Here is an 18,980-nt window from a genome sequence, read left to right on the forward strand (position 1 = left end):
ACCCAAGCAGGCCTGGGGAGAACATGCAAACTGGAATTGAACCCTGTACCTCTGCAATGTGAGGTCTACGCACTAACCACTGGACTACCGGGCCACCCTCTCCAAAATCATTCAATTTTTTTTTTTTTTTTGAGATGGTGTTTGCATGTCCTCAAGGAGACTAATTAAGTAACTTGTAATCCAAGTCACTTCCAAAACCAAGTAACCAGTAAAGTAAGTTATGTCCTTTTAAAATTAAGTAATCAAAATGTGCAATTTTTTAAATTATTTGATTGAATACTCGATTCTAAAACAGTTCTACTTTGACAACCCTTAATCAAAACCACTAAAGTGAGCTATGTATGCAGATGAAGACTGTGAGTAGAGTGAAACATCAAATTATACACTTGTTGATTAAATGCAATGATGCCTTTCTGAGTTGGAATTTTGAGCACCACTCACCTAAGTGCACGCATATCTGAAAATTCCCTCAGCAAAGACAACATGAACCAGACATCAGCAAATGCATTTTATTGTACATTTACAAAACAAAAAGAGTACAAAAAGCCAGTCAACAGACATTGTTCATTTTTGGAAATCTGCAGCAAACCATCCCTCAGACAATGTTACAATCAGACTTTTCTAGGCCCTGCTTGTCTGCTGCACAGAAACCAACGGTGACCAAGACACTTAAACATTCGATTTGGACTGCACGGGGTAGACCCCCCCCCCCCCCCCCCCCCAGGTTTCCCAATCAGTCCAGAGCATTCTTCCAGGAGCAAAACCCTGCACATTTTGGCTTTTCCTTTTGTGCTTGATATTTTCTGTTGTTTGACCATCACAACAAGAGTGCAACAGTAGTTAATGCTTTTTCCAAAAAAAAAAAAAGAGTATACTGTACATTTCGACCCAAAAAAGTTGGCACATTCAGAGGAGATGGGCTTTTTCTTTTCAAACGATCCTTTTTTTGAAATCATGTTTTTCTTTTCAGTACTCATAAATACAATGTATGTCTCTTTCCCTGTATCCAAAGCCAACAACAGAACACAGTTAAGACACAGGTATTTACAAATCAAGGGACATGGGGCGAACTGGGTTGCTCATAAATAATCATAGTAAAACAAACCACAAAAAAAACAGAACAAAACAATGGAGAGTCTGTTTTTGTCCTTTTACAACAATGACATGAGTCTTATTAGATCACAGTGTCCACAGTTGAAAGATGTTGAACAATGGAGGCATCAGAGGTTCAAGTCTCTTCGGTGATGGCCTTATCTAGTTTCCTGCAAAAAAACAACAACAAAAAAAGATTCATATGAGGAATTGTCGGTACATGACTTTTTTTCCCCTTGACACATTTCTGAAAGGAACATCACATTCAATGAGCGTCCACATTGTACCATGGGCTTTGACTGTGGGTTATTTCATTTTTTCTTTTTTTTTTTGTATTATGGAAGATGGTGGTTATTAATACAACTGGCAAGAGGAATCATTGCATTGATTATACAATACATCCAGGTTGAGTGCCCATTGTGCATATTGGTAATGAGGACTAACATTTAAAAGTTAGCCATGGCGTCCCACAGGGACTTCTATGGTTGACACTGTATTGTTCAGCCATGAAATGCCTTTTGGAAGTGTGAATAGAATACAATAACTTCTCTCTCTCATCTCATACAGATGACATACAACTTGATTTATCAATAAAACTTGATGAGACCAGTGAGTCATGGATTTCAACGACATAGCTGCTTGAGATTATTTTGCTGTTACCTCGAACAACACAATGAGGCATCTTGGCATTACTACAACAAATACTTGTTGATGATGAATAAGTAGCACATTATTTTTGTGATCTGTAGACTTTTCACAAACAGGATTTTTGGGGTCGGTTAATGATCAGCGAGTTAAAAAACAAAAACATCATCCATTCACAAGTTTGAGGACTCCATCTATTTAAATAAGTTGTACTTTTATATGAGTGATGGCTAAAATTCCTTTGTGGCAGCCCGCCACAACTGACACATGGGAAGTACAGTGGCAATGTTTCAGCAACATCTAGGCCAGGGGTGGCCAACCTGCGGCTTGCGAGCTGCATGCAGCTCTTTGGCTGGTTCAATGCGGCTCCCGGGCTCTCACACGACAAGCGTCGAAAACGCCTCGGCAGCGGCGATGCCATTCAAACAAGGCGCCAACTTCACAGAACGTACTCCGTCAGCCTATCATCAATCCCGTTACTTGAATGTAGAGAGCAACCAGTCAGATGACTGCGCCACCGCTCATGCGCAAACAACAGCGCTAAGCGCTAAGCTAGTCAGCCTATCATCAATCCCCTTACTTGATTGGCATAGAGGGCAACCAATCAGATGACTGCATCACCGCTCATGCGCAAACAATGGCGCTAAGTGAGAAGCTAGTCAGCGAATTACCTCAGATTTTAAGGCGGGGTGCCCAATACGTCGATCAGAATCGACCGGGAGCCAGGGAACTGGTCTCAAGTCGACCGCAAGGGGTGGGAGGAGGAAACGCGTGGGGAAAAAAGGTTTGTATCTTGAGCTTTCATTCATTTTTGGCCCGTTGCGACTGTTGCTCATTGTGTTGTGCGTGCATATTGGATTGGATTGGATTGGATAAACTTTATTGTCAAACGTACTGTATGTGTAACATACAGCACAGATGAAATTTCTTCCCTCTCAACATAAAACAAGAGGAGAGAAAATGTGTGTGTCTGCGCCACTATCAAAAGAAAAGTTAACAAAAAAGAAAGACGAAATAATGCAAAACAACACATGAGACACAGACAATCGTGCACTCTTAACCACTTTCCTTTGTTGTCTGAAGCAGTTATAGATGAAAGAGGAGCGAATCAAAGTGTCCTTTTCACCAGTGGATCAAAAACGTCATGCTGCAATGGGCACACGTCTGCTACAAGCTAAGCTTGAAGCAACAAGAAGCTGTAGCATCCATTAACGAAAAAGAGAGATTGGCTCTCTTCTCCTGTCCCATGTAAGTCCGCTTCAATTCCAAGCCGCGACTCCCAGTTCCACTTACGCATCGGCGCCGGCTCTGCGCTGCCGCTCCTTTCTTCTCATCGTCGGCTCCTCAATCCATGCATCCATCCAGCCGCAGACTGTCCATGTGTGCACTGGTGGGCACCTGCGTGAGTGCGTGCGTGCGTGCACGCGCGCGCGCGCGTGTGTGTGTGTGTGTGTATGCTTGCACGTGCGCGATCGGGTCGTTTGTAAGAAGTTGGTCGCTTCAAAAGTCGATCTTTGGCCAAAAAAGTGTGTGCGTGTGTGCACGCACGTGCGCGAGGAAGGGTATGATGTGGCTCTTTGCAGTAACTCAGTAAAAAAATTGGCTCTTCGTCTCTGACTGGTTGGCCACCCCTGATCTAGGCAGTTACCATAGCACTTCCTGTCAGTGCGCTTATTTGAAACCTATTCATACAACTTCCAGTTCACTACTTGATGCTAACTTTACCATTGCACGTCGGTTTTCCTAGCATGCTTTGTTGTCATTACAAACAACACTTGTGACTGTGTTTTACCTATTTTGTGTGTTATTTTGTACAGACGGGGTGTAAAGTGGTCATACTGTTTTTAATCGTGTATGAAAATTTTGCTATTTTTAGCATGAAATTATTGCGACTAGGTGACACGCTTAATTACAAAGAAAGGCGAAACAAAGATATAATAAATATCTCAATCCCACATTATTTTTTGATGCAAAGCAGATCCACAGGCCAAAAGAAATGAATGTGCGAGCCGGAAACAGCAGCCTGAGAAATTGCCTGACGGTCCGTATTGCCAATACGGGCCTGGATCGAGACACATCAGTTGTAATTATTTCCCCAACATTTTTCATAATATCGAACAATTGTATGCGTGCATCTGCGGGGCAAAAGTTAAGGTCTTAGTCTGGTCAAGCGTTACTGTGCCCTAGTGCAGAAATCAAGGTCCATGAAGTTTACTTTGGAACAAAACCTTGACACACCTGTTCAGGATTGCCTACAACACATAGCTCTTCCATTTCCTATGTTTTTATGATTTTATGTCCTGTTTTTATATAATATCTCGCTTACTAATTTTTACATTGTATTTTCTTATTGTCTGTACAGTGTCCTTGGGTGGCATTAAGGCACTTTTAAATAAAATGCATTCTTACATCAAAAGATCATCAAACTCAGATGATGAGCCGGCAGTCCCATCTCCGACACACTGCAACATTGCGATTCTTAGCCCAAAAATGGGAGTTGTTATAGAATCGGAGAACCAGCTACATTCTCTCACATTTGCATTTGGTTGGTGCAGTGATCACATGTATTGCATATATATGATCAATCTCATACGTACTGGATACATCAAATGCTGTCCCCATTGGAACTAATTAGCCCAGGGACGGCACCACCTGCTCGTCTCTGAGTCACATGTCAATAGATAGAAGTCCAAAACTCAATGGGAAGAAAGAAGTAACTGAACCCAGACTTCCCGTGAAAACCCCCAAACTTAATTGCGATGGAGGTCGCGCTTTCATGTTCCCAGCGAGGCATAAAGAAGCAGCCAGTTAGGATCTATTAAAGGGCTGAGGTGTTCCTCACTGCTCCACAGGGGATGACCTGAGCAACAGCAGACATATAAGGGAGCCCTGTGAGTTGTTTGATGCCATTCCCGCACCAGATGTGAGTTGAAGCCAGCAGGGAGTGACCTGTGACAGGCCGTCCTTTTTCTTCAGGCATACAAAGGCAAGCTGTATGGTAATGCCTTCAGTGACAATATCAAACTTTCACAGCTTCACCCCTTAAAAGATCATCAAAATCACCGGCACTGATTTGGATTTTGACGGGGAGGAACGTTGGCAGTATTTCACTGTCCCAAGGCGCTTGTTTGCGCCTGAAATGGGCAGCATTTTTCACAGCCCAGTTTTGTTCAGCGGAGATGTCGGCGCTGTTGGACAGTCTACGTAGGTGCGGGTGGATGGATGGCTGCTGGAGCCGAGGATGAGGAGAGAGGGGCATCGGTGCAGAGTGTGGATCCGTATTTGGAACTGAGAGTCGCCGCTTGGAATTGAAGCGGATTCACATGGGACGAGAGAAGTGAACCGATCTAATCTCTTTTTTTTCGTAAATGGACGCTACAGCTTTGTGTTGACTTAAACATGACGTGATGTGTGCTCATTTTGAGCATGGCGTCTCTGATCCACTGGTGAAAGGACACTTTGATTCTCTTCTTTTTCATCTAGAACTGCTTCAAACAACAACGTGTATGCAAGAATAGTGTTTTACAAGTTCATGACTGTCTGTGTCTTATGTTTGGTGTTATATTATTTAGTTATTTTATATTAACTGTTCTGTAGAGTGCTTTGTTACAGCTGCAGCTAATGTGAAAGCATGATATAAATAAAGATGCATTGCACTGTATTATATAAAAACAGGAGAAATGAAAATGATAGTACAATGCTGAGGATCAACTTTTATTTTAAGGTTGAATGAAAGTTAATCGCATTCATTTTCTCATGTTGGATCAACAGCACAAAATAATTCTTGGTGACAAATAAAACAACCAACCACATTCTTAAGTGCTCACATTGTTTCTTCAACACAACATACGGATTACTTCCGGTTTGTGATTCCGACTGCAAGGCTTGCACACTGTTATCTAAATGAGCTGGATAGCAAAAGTATACATTCTGTAAGATGTGCCGAACAGTTCTGCCTCACAAACACTGAATCCTACAGAGCCTTCTGTTCAGTGGGCACAGCTTGCTATGCTATAAAAGACATTGGCTTGCGGGGGGAGAATCTGCAGGGGGTGCACTTAAAAGGAGCGCTCGCACAATGAAACATTCTCTCAGGAGTGGACAAACACAACATTGTTTCTTACTGTGCAGCCTCACTTGAGTAGACTGTCAAATTAGATACAATGTACCGTACACGCAAGAGAGAATGTTGAAAAAAGTGTGTTGTGTGAGAATTAGCGTGTGTCGCAGATGGTCTTGTGCCCAGCAGCGTTGTAAATAGGGCTGGATTTTTCATTTTTATTGCATTTTGACTTTTGCTTTTAGTTTTTAGAGCACATTACTTAGTTTTTAATACGATTTATTTTTCACAACTGCTTCGTTTTAAGTTAGTTGTTACTAGTTTTAGTGTTTGTTTTAATTCTTAGTTATCATTTACAGGGTATTTGTTGAGTGAAGATTTTAAAAAAAGTCACAGAGTGTTATGTAACAAAGTAAGGTAAATTACAAATCTTTAAAAAATGTTTGGATTTCCTTCCTTTCCTTCCTCCAGCAATATCAAAATAAATACATTTAAAACGAACCCCAAAAAAGCTCATGGATGATATTAACTCATAAAGACGAGATGTCACAGTGTGGCTGTGACGTGATATCATCTTTAACCGACGTCTCTGTTACATGACGTCAACTTTCCTGGACGTCTCCAAGAAAGAGAAACAAAAGCGTCACCTCATTTCCCCCAAAATAATCCTAAATAATTCCGCCACCTATCGCATTGCTTCTCCGTCGATCTAAAATGACATTTCGTTTTTTGTTTTTTTAAATTTGTTTGTTTGTTTGTTTTTTAGCATTTTCATTTATTGTTTTGCTAGCAAAAACGTTTCTTCAATTTTAGTTTTAGTTATTTCATTGCCCAGTGAAATATTATGTGTCATGCATCATATCCCAATAAACTTCTCTAATGAAGGATTAGACATTTTTTGCTGGTGCTCAAAACAACTTGGATGCTTCATTTATTGATAAGATATGATTGTATCCCACCTCACTGCTCTTCCTGGTCGCATTGATCCCCCGGGAGCCTGTTGAGCCACGGGATGAGGAGCTTCCTGTGGTTGAGCAATTACTGGACATCTGATTCCGGGAAAGGTAACCGGCTTTACCACCGTACAGCATCACCTCCTCGCCATTTGCAGCTATCAAATACAGTAAACAAGATTTTTTTTGGTTCAGTAACGGCTATAGTGTGGCTCGACGTTGGTTAAATTAGGCTGATATTTCCGTGGGAGCAATGACGAGTTCTTTCAAACAAGAAGCAATTTTATTGCATAAAGGATCACTAATAAGTCATTTTAAAAAAATGTGACTGTTCCAGTCAGGTCAAGTCAAATAGTTAGACACCCTTTTGCACATATGTAACGGAAGCATTTCATCCCAAAAACAAACATCGAATTGGTTGGCTGGTCTCTCGATGCCATCGACAAAATTTTCTCGATGAGAAGAGCAGGCAGTGGGGAGCCCACTTGCCCCTCGGGGACTTTTGCTGCTGGGTACACCCTAGATCCTTGGAGGAAGCGGAGAATGGTGTGCCTGTCAACACTGTCCGTTGAGGATGTGGATGACATCTACATTATCGGCCTTCCGATAACAGGTATGCTGCTGTTTGGTGTTAGCAGTTTCCTGATCTATCGCAAAATTCAACCGACGGGAGCGGCTCTATTGGAAGTGAAGAGACTGCTGGTCTAAGGACGGCATAGTGCGGATGTCCAACACTCAGACTCAGACTGTGCTCATCCACAAACTGTTGCGGTTTTGGAGCGTCTCTGCAAGATGGTCAAGAACTTGGAGAAACTGGAATCCGTGCTCAAATATTGACAGAAATCACGGATTTGGCTGATCGACGCCAGGCTGTCTTAAATTCTTGGGCAGCCTGCTACCAAAACAACATCTGCTATCTCGACCTTCCCCTGATGAAAGTATGCACGCAAGCTAGTCCCCCACCATCACCCCGTCCTTTATACACTCCCTTGTGTCACATTGTTTATGTCTTGTGACCTGTTGTAACTGTCATATGCTTGTGCCGGAGTTGTTTGCCTAACTCAAATTATCCTCAAAATGAGGATAGTTTGAGCGTGTTTTTTTTTCTCCCCCTCTCCCTCCCTTGTGGTTTCTTTCTGACTTCCGGGTTGAGTGAACGCTGGCTGCCGCTGCTCAACCTGTATTGTTTTGTGTTTTTTGTTATTGTAAAGTGTCCTTGGGTGTCTTGAAAGGCGCTTATAAATAAAATGTATTATTATTATTATTATTATTATTATTATTATTATTAGGCCGAATTTGATGTTACTATGTCACGCACTGAAAACTAGCGACACAACAAAAATACCATATTTTCCACACTAAAAGGCGGATTTATGAGGCACACCTTCAATGAATGGCTTTTTTTTCATACATTGGACGCATCGCATTATAAGGCGCAATCTACAATGCCTCCACTACATGGTGCTACGCTCCTTCCATTCAACTCGAGAGGCGTCCGTTCAACTCGAGAGGCGTTCAAGACCGCCTCTGAAAAACGTAAATTAACTATTACTGTACTTAAATGAAACTACGAAAATTGTAAATAATACATCAAAACAAAATAAAATGAGGAAATCACAAAATAAATTCTGTGGGAGAGATATAGAATTTATTTTGTGATTTCCTCACTTGATTTTCTTCGTAGTTTCATTGAAGTAATCATTAATTTACGTTTTTCGGAGGGGGCCATGAACGCCTCTCGAGTGGAATGGAAGAAGAGAAGGCATGGAGACGGGCAAAGACATACAGTAACTGTATTTGTTGAGACTGTGAAAACCATTAATAAAGTCTGCGTTAAAAATAAAAAAACACAGCTCTAGTTTTTTCAACAAATACAGGTGCGTCTTTGTCCATCTCTGTGCCTTCTTTTCTTCCGGGCAACTCGAGAGGCGTTCATGACCACCGCCGAAAAACGCATTGGCATTTCCTTGATCATAGCTCCAACAGAACGATCAGATGTCAGTAGTAGTTATTTATTCCTTTGTTGTGTATTCACAAATGATGAAATCACAATATAAATTCTGTAGGGGGAGCTATAGAATTTATTTTGTGATATCCTCGCTTGCTTTTCAGTTTTGATGTATTATTTTCAAATTTCGTAGTTTCATTGAAGTAATCGTTAGTTTACGTTTTTCTGAGGCGGTCTTGAACACCTCTTGAGTCGAACTAAAGAAGAGAAGGCATGGAGACGGACAAAGACGTACCTGCATTTGTTGAGACTGTTTAATAAAAAACAACAACAGAGCTCTCCTTTTTCGGAGCCGCAACAAAAACTTATTTAATAAAGCAGCGACACAGTTCACTAAACCAACAGCAAGTTATAACATTGTAAGCATGTCTCCAGCAAGGAGCCATCTTGGGGTCGACCATATTATGACCGTATATATTACCGTATTATACCGTAGATATTACCATAATGACCTTACACAAGACGCACCGGATTTTAAGGCGCTCGGTGAGCTTTTAAGAAAATGGAAGACTTTTTGGTGCGCCCTATAGTGCGGAAAATACGGTACCAAGCCTGAGACATTATCTTACTCTCAGCATGTCTTTGTCTTGAACCTTTGCGTTGGTGGCTGCCACTGTTGTATTCGCTCCTCTCAAGGGAAGATAGAGAGCCGTTGGCCATTTTGCTTGTCTCCATGGACTTCTGGGAGCCCTGACACTTGTCCTCCTCTGGCGGTGGTTCTGGAGGTGGAGGCAGGTCTGAAAAAAGAATCATGTACAGAAGTACAGACTTCAAAAAAGGTAATCAGTATGATCAGCTTCGTGCTGGAGCCTAATTAAAGTTTTTATCTGAACAGGGCCACTTTAATTAATTGTTGCAATTTGATTTACATTGAAGTGCAACCAGATTGTGTTTTTCCACTTTAAGGTACTTATAAGGCGCACCTAAAAGCATTCACTTTTCTCAAAAGCCGACAGTGCACTTTATAAACTGATGCGCCTTATATATGATTAATATTCTGACCTTTAGTTACGACCACCAGGGGGAATATCACTGTTTTGTTTTTGTAAATCTCCAAATCATAACAAAATAAAAATAAAAGAGAACACCAGATCCATAAAAAGTGTTTCGGTCAACTTATCAAAAACAGTAAGAACACTTTTCTGAGCAATACAAGTACTGTACACGGAACTTGCTACAGATAATAAATAAAACAGCACAGTGCTGTAAGTTAGCACTTCAGAAATAACACTGTTCATCATGACAAAATAAAGTGCTAAATAAACATCAACCACTACTCAAAATTTAGAGTCACGTGATTAAAAACCATAACACGCTAAATATGACTGTAATTAATTAATCACAATTAACGTGATGATTTGACATCTCTAATTGAATTTATCTTTAGCATAGCTCCATCTAGTGGATACATAATGCAACCTCAGCCACTGTTATCACTTCTATTCTATGTGTCTTGTAATGTGGTGCACCCTATATACGAAAACTGTTTTAAAATAGGCCATTTATTGAAGGCGCGCCTTATACTCCGAAGTGCCAGAAAATACGGTAATAGGAACTGACGAAAGTATATGAGATGCAAATGAGAAGTTTTGACCAAAGATCAGTATGTCTGTTTACGAGAGTCAAATAAGTTCAGTAGCCTTCAGCTACATGAACAATGTTTCTCATTCACACCCCCCACCCCAGGTGTTTTTTTTTTTTTTTGCACTCCGAGGGGTACAGGGATCAGGGGATGTCGTGAATACAGTATTTGTCACCTGTGGGCATGTGAAGCCCTCTGAGACTTTTCAAATTAAAGCCCATATAAATAAATTTGACTTGATAATACTAATCTATCAACATATACAGTATCTGTATCTGAGAGCATGGATCAAGAGAAAAATCCTACCTCCTTGTATTTCTCTCCTGTATACTGAACTCTTGGAAGCCTTTTTTTTTACGCGAACTTTTTGGGACAGTGGAGAGCATGTTTCCGCTGGTGATGAACGGCTGTGTTCTGAATGAGGAAAAAAAATAAAAATCAAATCGTCAGTAAAATGTATTTGACCCTCCAACTCTAAAAGAAAAAAATGTTTTGGCTACTTGCATTAACAGGAAGGGAATGGAAAGTTCTAAAATAATTACTTCATTAACTTTGCTGCTTTGCGTGTGTGTGTGTGTGTGTGTGTGTGTGTGTGTGTGTGTGCACCCGATGTCCTTTTGTCACTTTACCAGGTGTTGTTGCATTGATGCCGTCTTCATTCTGTCCCTGGTGATGGAGGGCGTGCTGGGCATGAATTTGGCACTGCAGCGGGCCAACTTCTGATGAGCCGAGATGCTGCTGACTACAGAGGCTGGATTGAGTGAGTGGTGCATTTGGTGCCTGGGGGACTGGCACCGGACCGCATGGTATCCTTCTGCTGTCAGGGCAACATGGAAGGGGGAATGACTGAGCATATTAACAGAATCTGACTCTAAAATGGACTTCACCGTGCGGTTGATATTTGATAGAATAACCACCTGATTACATGTTTTTAATGTGTGTCTATTCTCCGAACATAGTTTTTTCTTCAACTGATTGTACATGTTATTCATTCAAGATGGACCAAATTATTGTCTTATTTTTATGGTTTTACGGTACCTGCTTTAAAAAAAGTAACTAAGTTGAATGACAAATTACTTTAATAGTTACATTCTGTGGATACAGACAGGCCTGCTGAACGCAAACACGACAATGGTTTTGTCACTTAATTGGAAGTGCGTTTTTGACAGTGCCATTTAAAAATAAAGTTTGTTTGTATTGAAAGTAAAATAAATATAATGTTTGTGACAATTTTTTCAGGATTTCATTGAACGTGAATTTGTTACTTGTTTAAAAAAAATACTTAAAAAGCCTTCATAGATGTCTCTGAACAAAAACACATGTTTTAAATATCTAAAATAAAGGCAGTCTTTTATATTTAACTACCATATTTTCCACACTATAAGGCGCTCCAGAGTATAAGGTGCACCTTCAATGAATCGCATATTTTAAAACTGTTTTCATATATAGGGCGCACCGCATTATAAGAAGGCATAGAATAGAAGCTGCAATAGTGGTTGCGGTTGCGTTATGCATCTACTAGATGGAGCTATGGTAAAGGGAATACAATACAATACAGCTTTTAGAGAGCTTTCACAACTGCTGCAGTTGTAGCAAAGTGCTTTCCAGAACATTTAAAATACTACGTGCAAGAAATCAGAATGTTGATCCATATATAAAGCGAATCGGATTATAAGAGAGGAGAAAAGGGAATGCTTTTCAGTATTCACGTTGAAATGTCAAAACTCAACATTTATAATGTACATTGTTTATACTGTAAATATAATGACTGAATTTATGACTGGAGGTAGGACTGCATCAAGATCGGCCCTGAGCCCCTTCTTGTTTGCTATGGTGATGGATAGATTGACAGATGAGGTCAGACAGGAGTCTCCCTGGACTATGATGTTTGCAGGTGACATTGTGATCTGTAGTGAGAGTAGGCAGCAGCTACAAGTAAACCTAGAAAGGTGGAGGTTTGCACTAGAGAGAAGAGGAATGAAGGTCAGTCATAGTAAGACAGAGTACATGTGCATAAATGAAAGGGAGACCAGTGGAACGGTGAGGTTACAGGGAGCAGAGGTGGCGAAGGTACAGGAATATAAGTACCTAGGATAAACAGTGCAGAGCAGCGGAGACTGTGGAAGAGAAGTGAAGAATAGAGTGCAGGCAGGATGGAACAGCTGGAGAAAAGTGTCAGGAGTGATTTGTGATAGAAGGGTGTCAGCTAAGGTGAAGGGAAAAGTTTACAGAACAGTTGTGAGACCAGCCATGATGTACAGTCTAGAGCAGTGGTGGGCAAACTACGGCCCGCCGAAGATTGGTGCACAATTAAGGTTTGATTGCATTCATTTCGTTTGGACTTGTAATGACAGGTCTTGGACAATGTCTTCAAGTTGCAGAGCACAGGGAGGGAGGGGAAGACGAAGAAAGAGGCAGAGAGTAATGACCATGCAAGGGAAAGTGATATGTATCTGATTAAACGAAGCGCGTAACAAAGTACGAAACATTCAGGAGACGCCTGGAGTCGGAAAGACTCAAATCTACGGGACTTTGAAAAACAAGGAAGCGATTCTTACTCAGTCCGATTCTGGCAATTTCCATGCTCAGAGTGAATTGCTTGTGGCTCGAGTAAATGAACATTTCCTAGAATGGTTTGATTGTTATCATGTTAAAAACTTTCCGCAAACTGGACCGCTAATAAGAGTCAGAGACTAGTCAAATGTGTAGAGCGTGAACAACGGGGGCCTCAGTACACATCCTTGAGGAGAACCGGTGCTGAGTGTGATGGTGGAGGAAAATGTTACATTATTACTGGCATACAAAGACATTGTGCTATCTTCTTTATTTTCTATTTCTATTTCTAACTTTTGGCCCGGCCCTCCACAATATTTTCTGCTTCTCATTTGGCCCCCCCGGGAAAATAATTGCCCACCTCTGGTCTAGAGACACGAGCAATTGGCAAAAGACAGCAGGCAGAGTTAGAGATGGCTAAGTTAAAGATGTTGAGATTCTCCTTAGGAGTGACAAGGATGGACAGGATCAGAAATGAGGTCATTAGAGGGACAACTCAGACAGGGAAGTTTGGAGAAAAAGTTAGAGAGGCCAGACTGAGATGGTTTGGACATGTACAGAGGAGGGACAGTGGATACATTGGTAGGAGAATGGTAGAGATGGAGCTCCCAGGTTGGAGACAGAGAGGAAGGCCATAGAGGAGATTCATGGATGCCGTGAGGGAAGACATGCAGGTAGTTGGAGTCAGAGTAGAGGATGCAGAGCACAGGGAAAGATGGAAATCAATGACTCGCTGTGGCAACCCCTGAAAAGGGACAAGCCGAAAGGAGAAGAAGAAGAAGATAATGACTGAATTTCCGGATCTCCTGCAGTCATACAATCTGCCCTGGGATCCATTTGGGGTCAGCTACTAAATCAGTCCTTGTCCACACACGTACCGTGAGTGCTGAATTTCCTCTTGTTGGCGTCGCAGGTTGTGGGACGCTTGCGCCTCCTCATTCGGAGATGGAGTCAGCGTGGCGGTGGACTGGTGACTGTAGGAAGTGGCAGGAGAGGAGGCGTTGTTCCTATGGGAGTGGATGTCCTCACAGCCCTCCATCAGGTACGACCTCTCGGGGAGGGGAGGACACCACTCTTCATCGGAGCTACAACCAAAAGGAAAAGGGTGCAGCAAGATGACAAAAAGGGGTAGCTCAATATTGGTTGTTTCAAAGAGGAATTAGAATTTGTAGACTCATTCTGTCTTGCCTTGAAAGGAGAAAATTGAATGAGGCTGTGGTTTAAAGTGATAGTGAATGATAGTTTTGCTGTGAGGTAACAACGACAAGTTAGTTTAATGGCATTTCTCCGTTGGGGGGGGGGGGGGGGGAGTAAAAGAAAATGACCACAGCCAAAGTTGTTGCCAGAGGCTTCAGGCCCATTTCAGGTTCAATACATGTATCGGTTTGAAAGGATGGTTTAGCTATGAACAGAGATGGGTGGAGGAGCACCTCAGTCAGACTGCTGTTACTTTATAAAAATATGACTCAAGCAAAAGTAAAAAGTAGTCCTTCAAATATTTTCTCAGGTAAGAATATCAACTCTGTGAAAAAACTACTCTCGTACTAACAGGTGAGTACCATCTGATGTATTATTTTCTTAATCATAGCCATGTCCTGTACAAAAAATCGTCAAATGAAATTTGCAACTTCAGATGCTGCCCAACAATATCACTTCAACTAAAACGGGAATCACTTCAGTGACGTAATTCAGGCAAACATGGCCACAAAAAATGGCCTAAAATGAATGCTGCAGAAGTGTCCTTTTGTTATAGGCTAATGATAATGATAATTATTGTGGCAGCAGAGAGTAGGTGGGGAGTGTGAATCGTTTTCTTCTTGTTGGGCAGCATAACAGAAAATAATTGAGAAGCGCTGCCCTAAGCTAAATCAGTGTTTTGTCCAATGTCATCTCTGTTCATTCTGCACCTACATTAAGGTCATTTGATGGTAGCAAATAAGGTTTGTGCACATCCTATGAACCTCATTCCAGTCATTTTGCGATTCAAACATTTCAGTGATGTCATCAAAAGTAGCAAGTGCAATGTACCGTATTTTCCACACTAAAAGGCGCACTGGATTATGAGGCGCACCTTCAATGAATGGCCTATTTTGTAATTTTTTTCATACAATGGGCGCACCGCATTATAAGATGCAATCTACAATGCATCCACGAGATGGAGCTACACTCATGGAAATACCAACAGAACGATCAGATGTCAGTAAAACGTATTTAATAAAGCAGTGACACAGTTCACTTCACCAACAGCAAGCTATAACATTGACTCGATTAACGTTGAACTCTTTTGCCGCTGCTCTATTTCCGTGTTCAACTGCGTAACCGATTGCCTTAAGTTTGTAAGCATGTCTCTAGCAAGGAGCCATTTTGGGATCGAAGTATCACCGTAATGACCATATACAAGGCGCATCGGATTTTAAGGCGCTATGAGCTTTTAAGAAAATAGAAGGCTTTTAGGTGCACCTTTTAGTGCGGAAAATACGGTAGCTACCGTATTTTCACGACCATTCGACGCACCGTATGGTTGGGCGCAGTCTCATTAATGGGTGCTATTTCTGTATTTTACACATAGACAAAACGCACTGTATTATTGGGCGCAATTTTAAAGTGGTAAAACATACGCCAGCTTAAACATACGGCATGCATGCGCGCACGCTAAAAACACGTTAGCTTGTAGCATACGGTAGCATGCCAAGACATACAGATACAAGCTAAAAACACGTTTTTAAAAAGGCAACGGAAAACTGAGTTCCGTTGTATTTTATTTAGCCATCGTACAATGTACTCACGTTTTTCGATCAATCATCACCCAGAAATCCATCAAAGTCCTCATCCTCTGTATCTTAGAAACCGAAACCGAAGTTGTTTTGCAACAATGCACATAGCCACACTCTATACAGGTGTTGGTACCTGCTTGTAGCGTCCCTTTAGCGTCCACTTACACGCCCAGCCTTCACTGATTGGCCGACTTCTTTGCCGCATGCCTGTCTACAGTCACTTCCGCCTTTTCTCTATATAAACAGCGTGTCGGCTGTCAGTCAGGTTTTGGAACTCAGCGCATAGACAAGACGCTCCGCATCATAAGGCGTCCTGTCCATTTTGGAGACAATTTTAGACTTTTAATGGCGCCTTATAGTCGTGAAAATACGGTAATTGTAACCGAGTCAAAGTCTTGCTTCTCCCTTTTGAAAATACTTAAGGTTAAGTAAAAAGAGTGTTGCAACGGTTCCTCAAGTATATGTAACAGAGTAAATGTAGCATGTTACTAGATGGATGGATGGATGGATGGATGGATTCTCTTTTCCAAACAAACAAATATATTCCACGTTATGGTCAAACACACCTCTGGTTTTAAACTACAAATTCATGAAGCTGAAGTCTGACTTACCCTATGTCCATGTCCTCATTCTCGGGTTGCTCTTCATCCTGGTCACACTGTTCCAATTCTCCTATCGGGGGAGGTGGGGGCAATGTCTCCATCCATGTGAGAGATGGTGTCTTAACAGCCTTCCCCATGGCCTTCTGCTTTGGCTTACCTAGAAAACAGGCAGTGAGTGAGTAGAATCCCAATGTACTGTAGTACAATTACAGTCTCACTGACCAACATTTAAATATTATGCGGGTTACTCATAGCTTGAAAAACACGTAATATAAGTTGAGTTAGCGGCTCGGTGGTCGACTGGTTAGCACGTCGGCCTCACAGTGCAGAGATGCACGGTTAGATTTCGGCTCCGGCCTTACTGTGTGAAGTTTGCATGTTCTCCCCGTGCCTACGTGGGTTTTCTCCGGGTACTCCGGTTTTTCCTCCCACATTCCAGAAACATGCGTGGCAGGTTAATGGAACAGTGTAAATTCTCCCGAGGTGTCAGTGTGAGCGTGGATGCTTGTTTCTCTGTCTTTGTGTGCACTGCGATTGGCTGGGAACCAGTTCAGGGTTTACCCCGCTTACTGCCCAGAGACAGCTGGGATAGGCTCCAGCACACCCCATGACCCTTGTGAAGATAAGTAGATCAGAAAATGAATGGATGGATGGATGGATGAATGGATAATTTTAGTTCATATTGTTTTAGAGCAGGTGTTTTCAAGGTGCGGTCCAAACCTAGCATGGTGCAAATAACTTGCACGGACATTTATATAGACTTGTACATGACAATCGCTCTTGATATTTTTATAGCACAATTATTGAGACGGTCAAACACTGTTACAATTTCACTCGTCTGAGTCTGTGATTTGTATTTGTATTGCAACTTCCTGAAAAGAGATTAATAACATTAAATGTCTAATTTTGTGGCTGTGTGTTGACACATTTTTGAACATGCAGTTGTCATGTTCATCCTCAGTTTGTTGCTACACTGACATGAACCTTTGAAGATGTGAAGATGTGTAGTTCTGTTTAAAAATATAATACATACATGTCATTTCAAAGACTTTTTTTCTAAAACTGTATCTTTTCTTTCTTGTTGTTGAATATGAAAGTGGGTCACGATTTAGCGACCAATATGAAAATGCGTGTCACAGGGTAACAGGCTTCTTTTACATTGATTGGATACATTTTACCAGAATAAATTTTAACTGAGTTCGAAGCAAAAATTGACATAATCTCACACAAATTAACCCCTTCAGGGACAGCGGTTACTCCGGTGGACAGTTTGTCATGTTATCAGGTTACAGGGTGCATGAAAAAGTTAATGGAAAGATAAAACAACAAGATGGAGGAAAACATCTCATTCAAGAAGAGATGATTTGATGAAAGATAGTTGAAAGATTCATAATATATTTTAATCTTAGCATTAAAATTGGTACAAAATGACTAATTCATAACTTAGTTCAGTAATGAAATTATAAATCCTTCATATCTCATTGTTTGACTAATTGACATGGCTTTCACCACTTTAGTCTTATTAAGTATCAGCTTACTGTTTTGGAAGCTCTACGACCACAAGAAGAAACAACATTTGGGAGCTACCAACATTTATAAACAATTCAAGGATAAATCAGTTGAGCTCATTTTGGCAGGCATCATTCTCTTATTTGGCCATCCGATGAAGAACAATAATAGGCCAGATATATGTTGAGTCCAACTCACAATCACTGGGACAGCGATACAAAACCACGTAAATCTCTTTTGCCCTCACCATTGCAGCGATCTGGTTGAGCATACTGAGCTCCAGAGGGTCCCGGCTGAGTGATCCAGTGCCCATCATCGTTTTGCTCGCCACCTTGGGGTGGGCTCTGCGTTTGGTTTGAGAAGGGCATGATGGAGGTCGAGGCATAGGGAGTGGTTGAGGCATGCTGGGCGTAGGTGAAGCTGTGAAGATCCTCGCTGGTGGCATCAATTGTGCTGTAAATGGGCCCCTCAGTGGAGCCACTCATGCTGCATTTCTCTGTCTGATTCAGGTAGTTGGAGATGCCGGCTTCTACACAGGGTGGAAAACAGTAAAAGCTTCATGCGGTATTCCAATATTGTTTGGAAGACATTCAACTGGATGTCCTTCTCATCAGTTCTCATATTCACAGAAACAGTGAGACAACATGGATGTTTACCGTATTTTCCGCACTATAAGGTGCACCTAAAAAGCATTCAATTTTCTCAAAAGCCGACAGTGCGCCCTATAATCCGATGTGCATATAAAGAGACTGTAACTCTAAAGAATTTATTGTTTTAGCTCCTGAATTTAAGCGGCTTTGTACCATTGTAGTATCGTTCAGCTGTGTCAAGACTGGTGGTGCAGCAGTTGACAGCCTCTTTACCACTGTGGACAAGGTTGGTGGTGGGCCAAGAGTCTGCCAGCCACGGGTAGTTGCCCATGTTGCCTCCCAGCACGCCCGGCCTACAGAGACATCACACACATTCTGGTGTTTATTTACAACACGGTGTGTGACGGAACAACAGCCACCACCGTCCAGATGGAAACAGAGCTTGAAATAAAAGCAGCGGGCACAACAAAAACAGCATGAACGTGAGTATAAGTCAATTCTAGGGATGCGGTATTCTCTGCATTGGACAACATGGACCCTGGATTTTCGTTTTCACAATAAGTTTTATGCCACGGACTTATGGCTTTAAGATATAATGTGACTCAGGTTAAA

General features: G+C 41.6%; 1 protein-coding gene across 3 annotated transcripts in view; it reads right to left on the minus strand.

Moving 5' to 3' along the window:
* Nucleotides 1-726: 726 nt before the first annotated feature.
* Nucleotides 727-18,980, minus strand: part of robo3 (roundabout, axon guidance receptor, homolog 3 (Drosophila)) — a 108,050-nt gene continuing 89,796 nt past the window's right edge. The window contains exons 19-27 of one of the 3 annotated variants that reach the window (XM_086130829.1): nucleotides 18,582-18,721; nucleotides 18,026-18,307; nucleotides 16,279-16,426; nucleotides 13,772-13,978; nucleotides 10,970-11,154; nucleotides 10,647-10,754; nucleotides 9,328-9,495; nucleotides 6,757-6,908; nucleotides 727-1,262 (exon numbers count right to left, since the gene is read on the minus strand). In XM_086130829.1, the coding sequence (XP_085986955.1) occupies nucleotides 1,251-1,262; nucleotides 6,757-6,908; nucleotides 9,328-9,495; nucleotides 10,647-10,754; nucleotides 10,970-11,154; nucleotides 13,772-13,978; nucleotides 16,279-16,426; nucleotides 18,026-18,307; nucleotides 18,582-18,721 (1,402 nt within the window). In that variant the 3' untranslated portion in view covers nucleotides 727-1,250. Of the gene's footprint in view, nucleotides 1,263-6,756; nucleotides 6,909-9,327; nucleotides 9,496-10,646; nucleotides 10,755-10,969; nucleotides 11,158-13,771; nucleotides 13,979-16,278; nucleotides 16,427-18,025; nucleotides 18,308-18,581; nucleotides 18,722-18,980 lie in introns of all 3 variants that reach the window. The other 2 variants (XM_086130828.1, XM_086130830.1) reach the window with 2 other exon arrangements.

The sequence above is a fragment of the Hippocampus guttulatus genome, chromosome 15, assembly GCF_054856545.1.
Source record: "Hippocampus guttulatus isolate MCC_2025c chromosome 15, RoL_Hgut_1.0, whole genome shotgun sequence".
NCBI lineage: Eukaryota > Metazoa > Chordata > Actinopteri > Syngnathiformes > Syngnathidae > Hippocampus > Hippocampus guttulatus.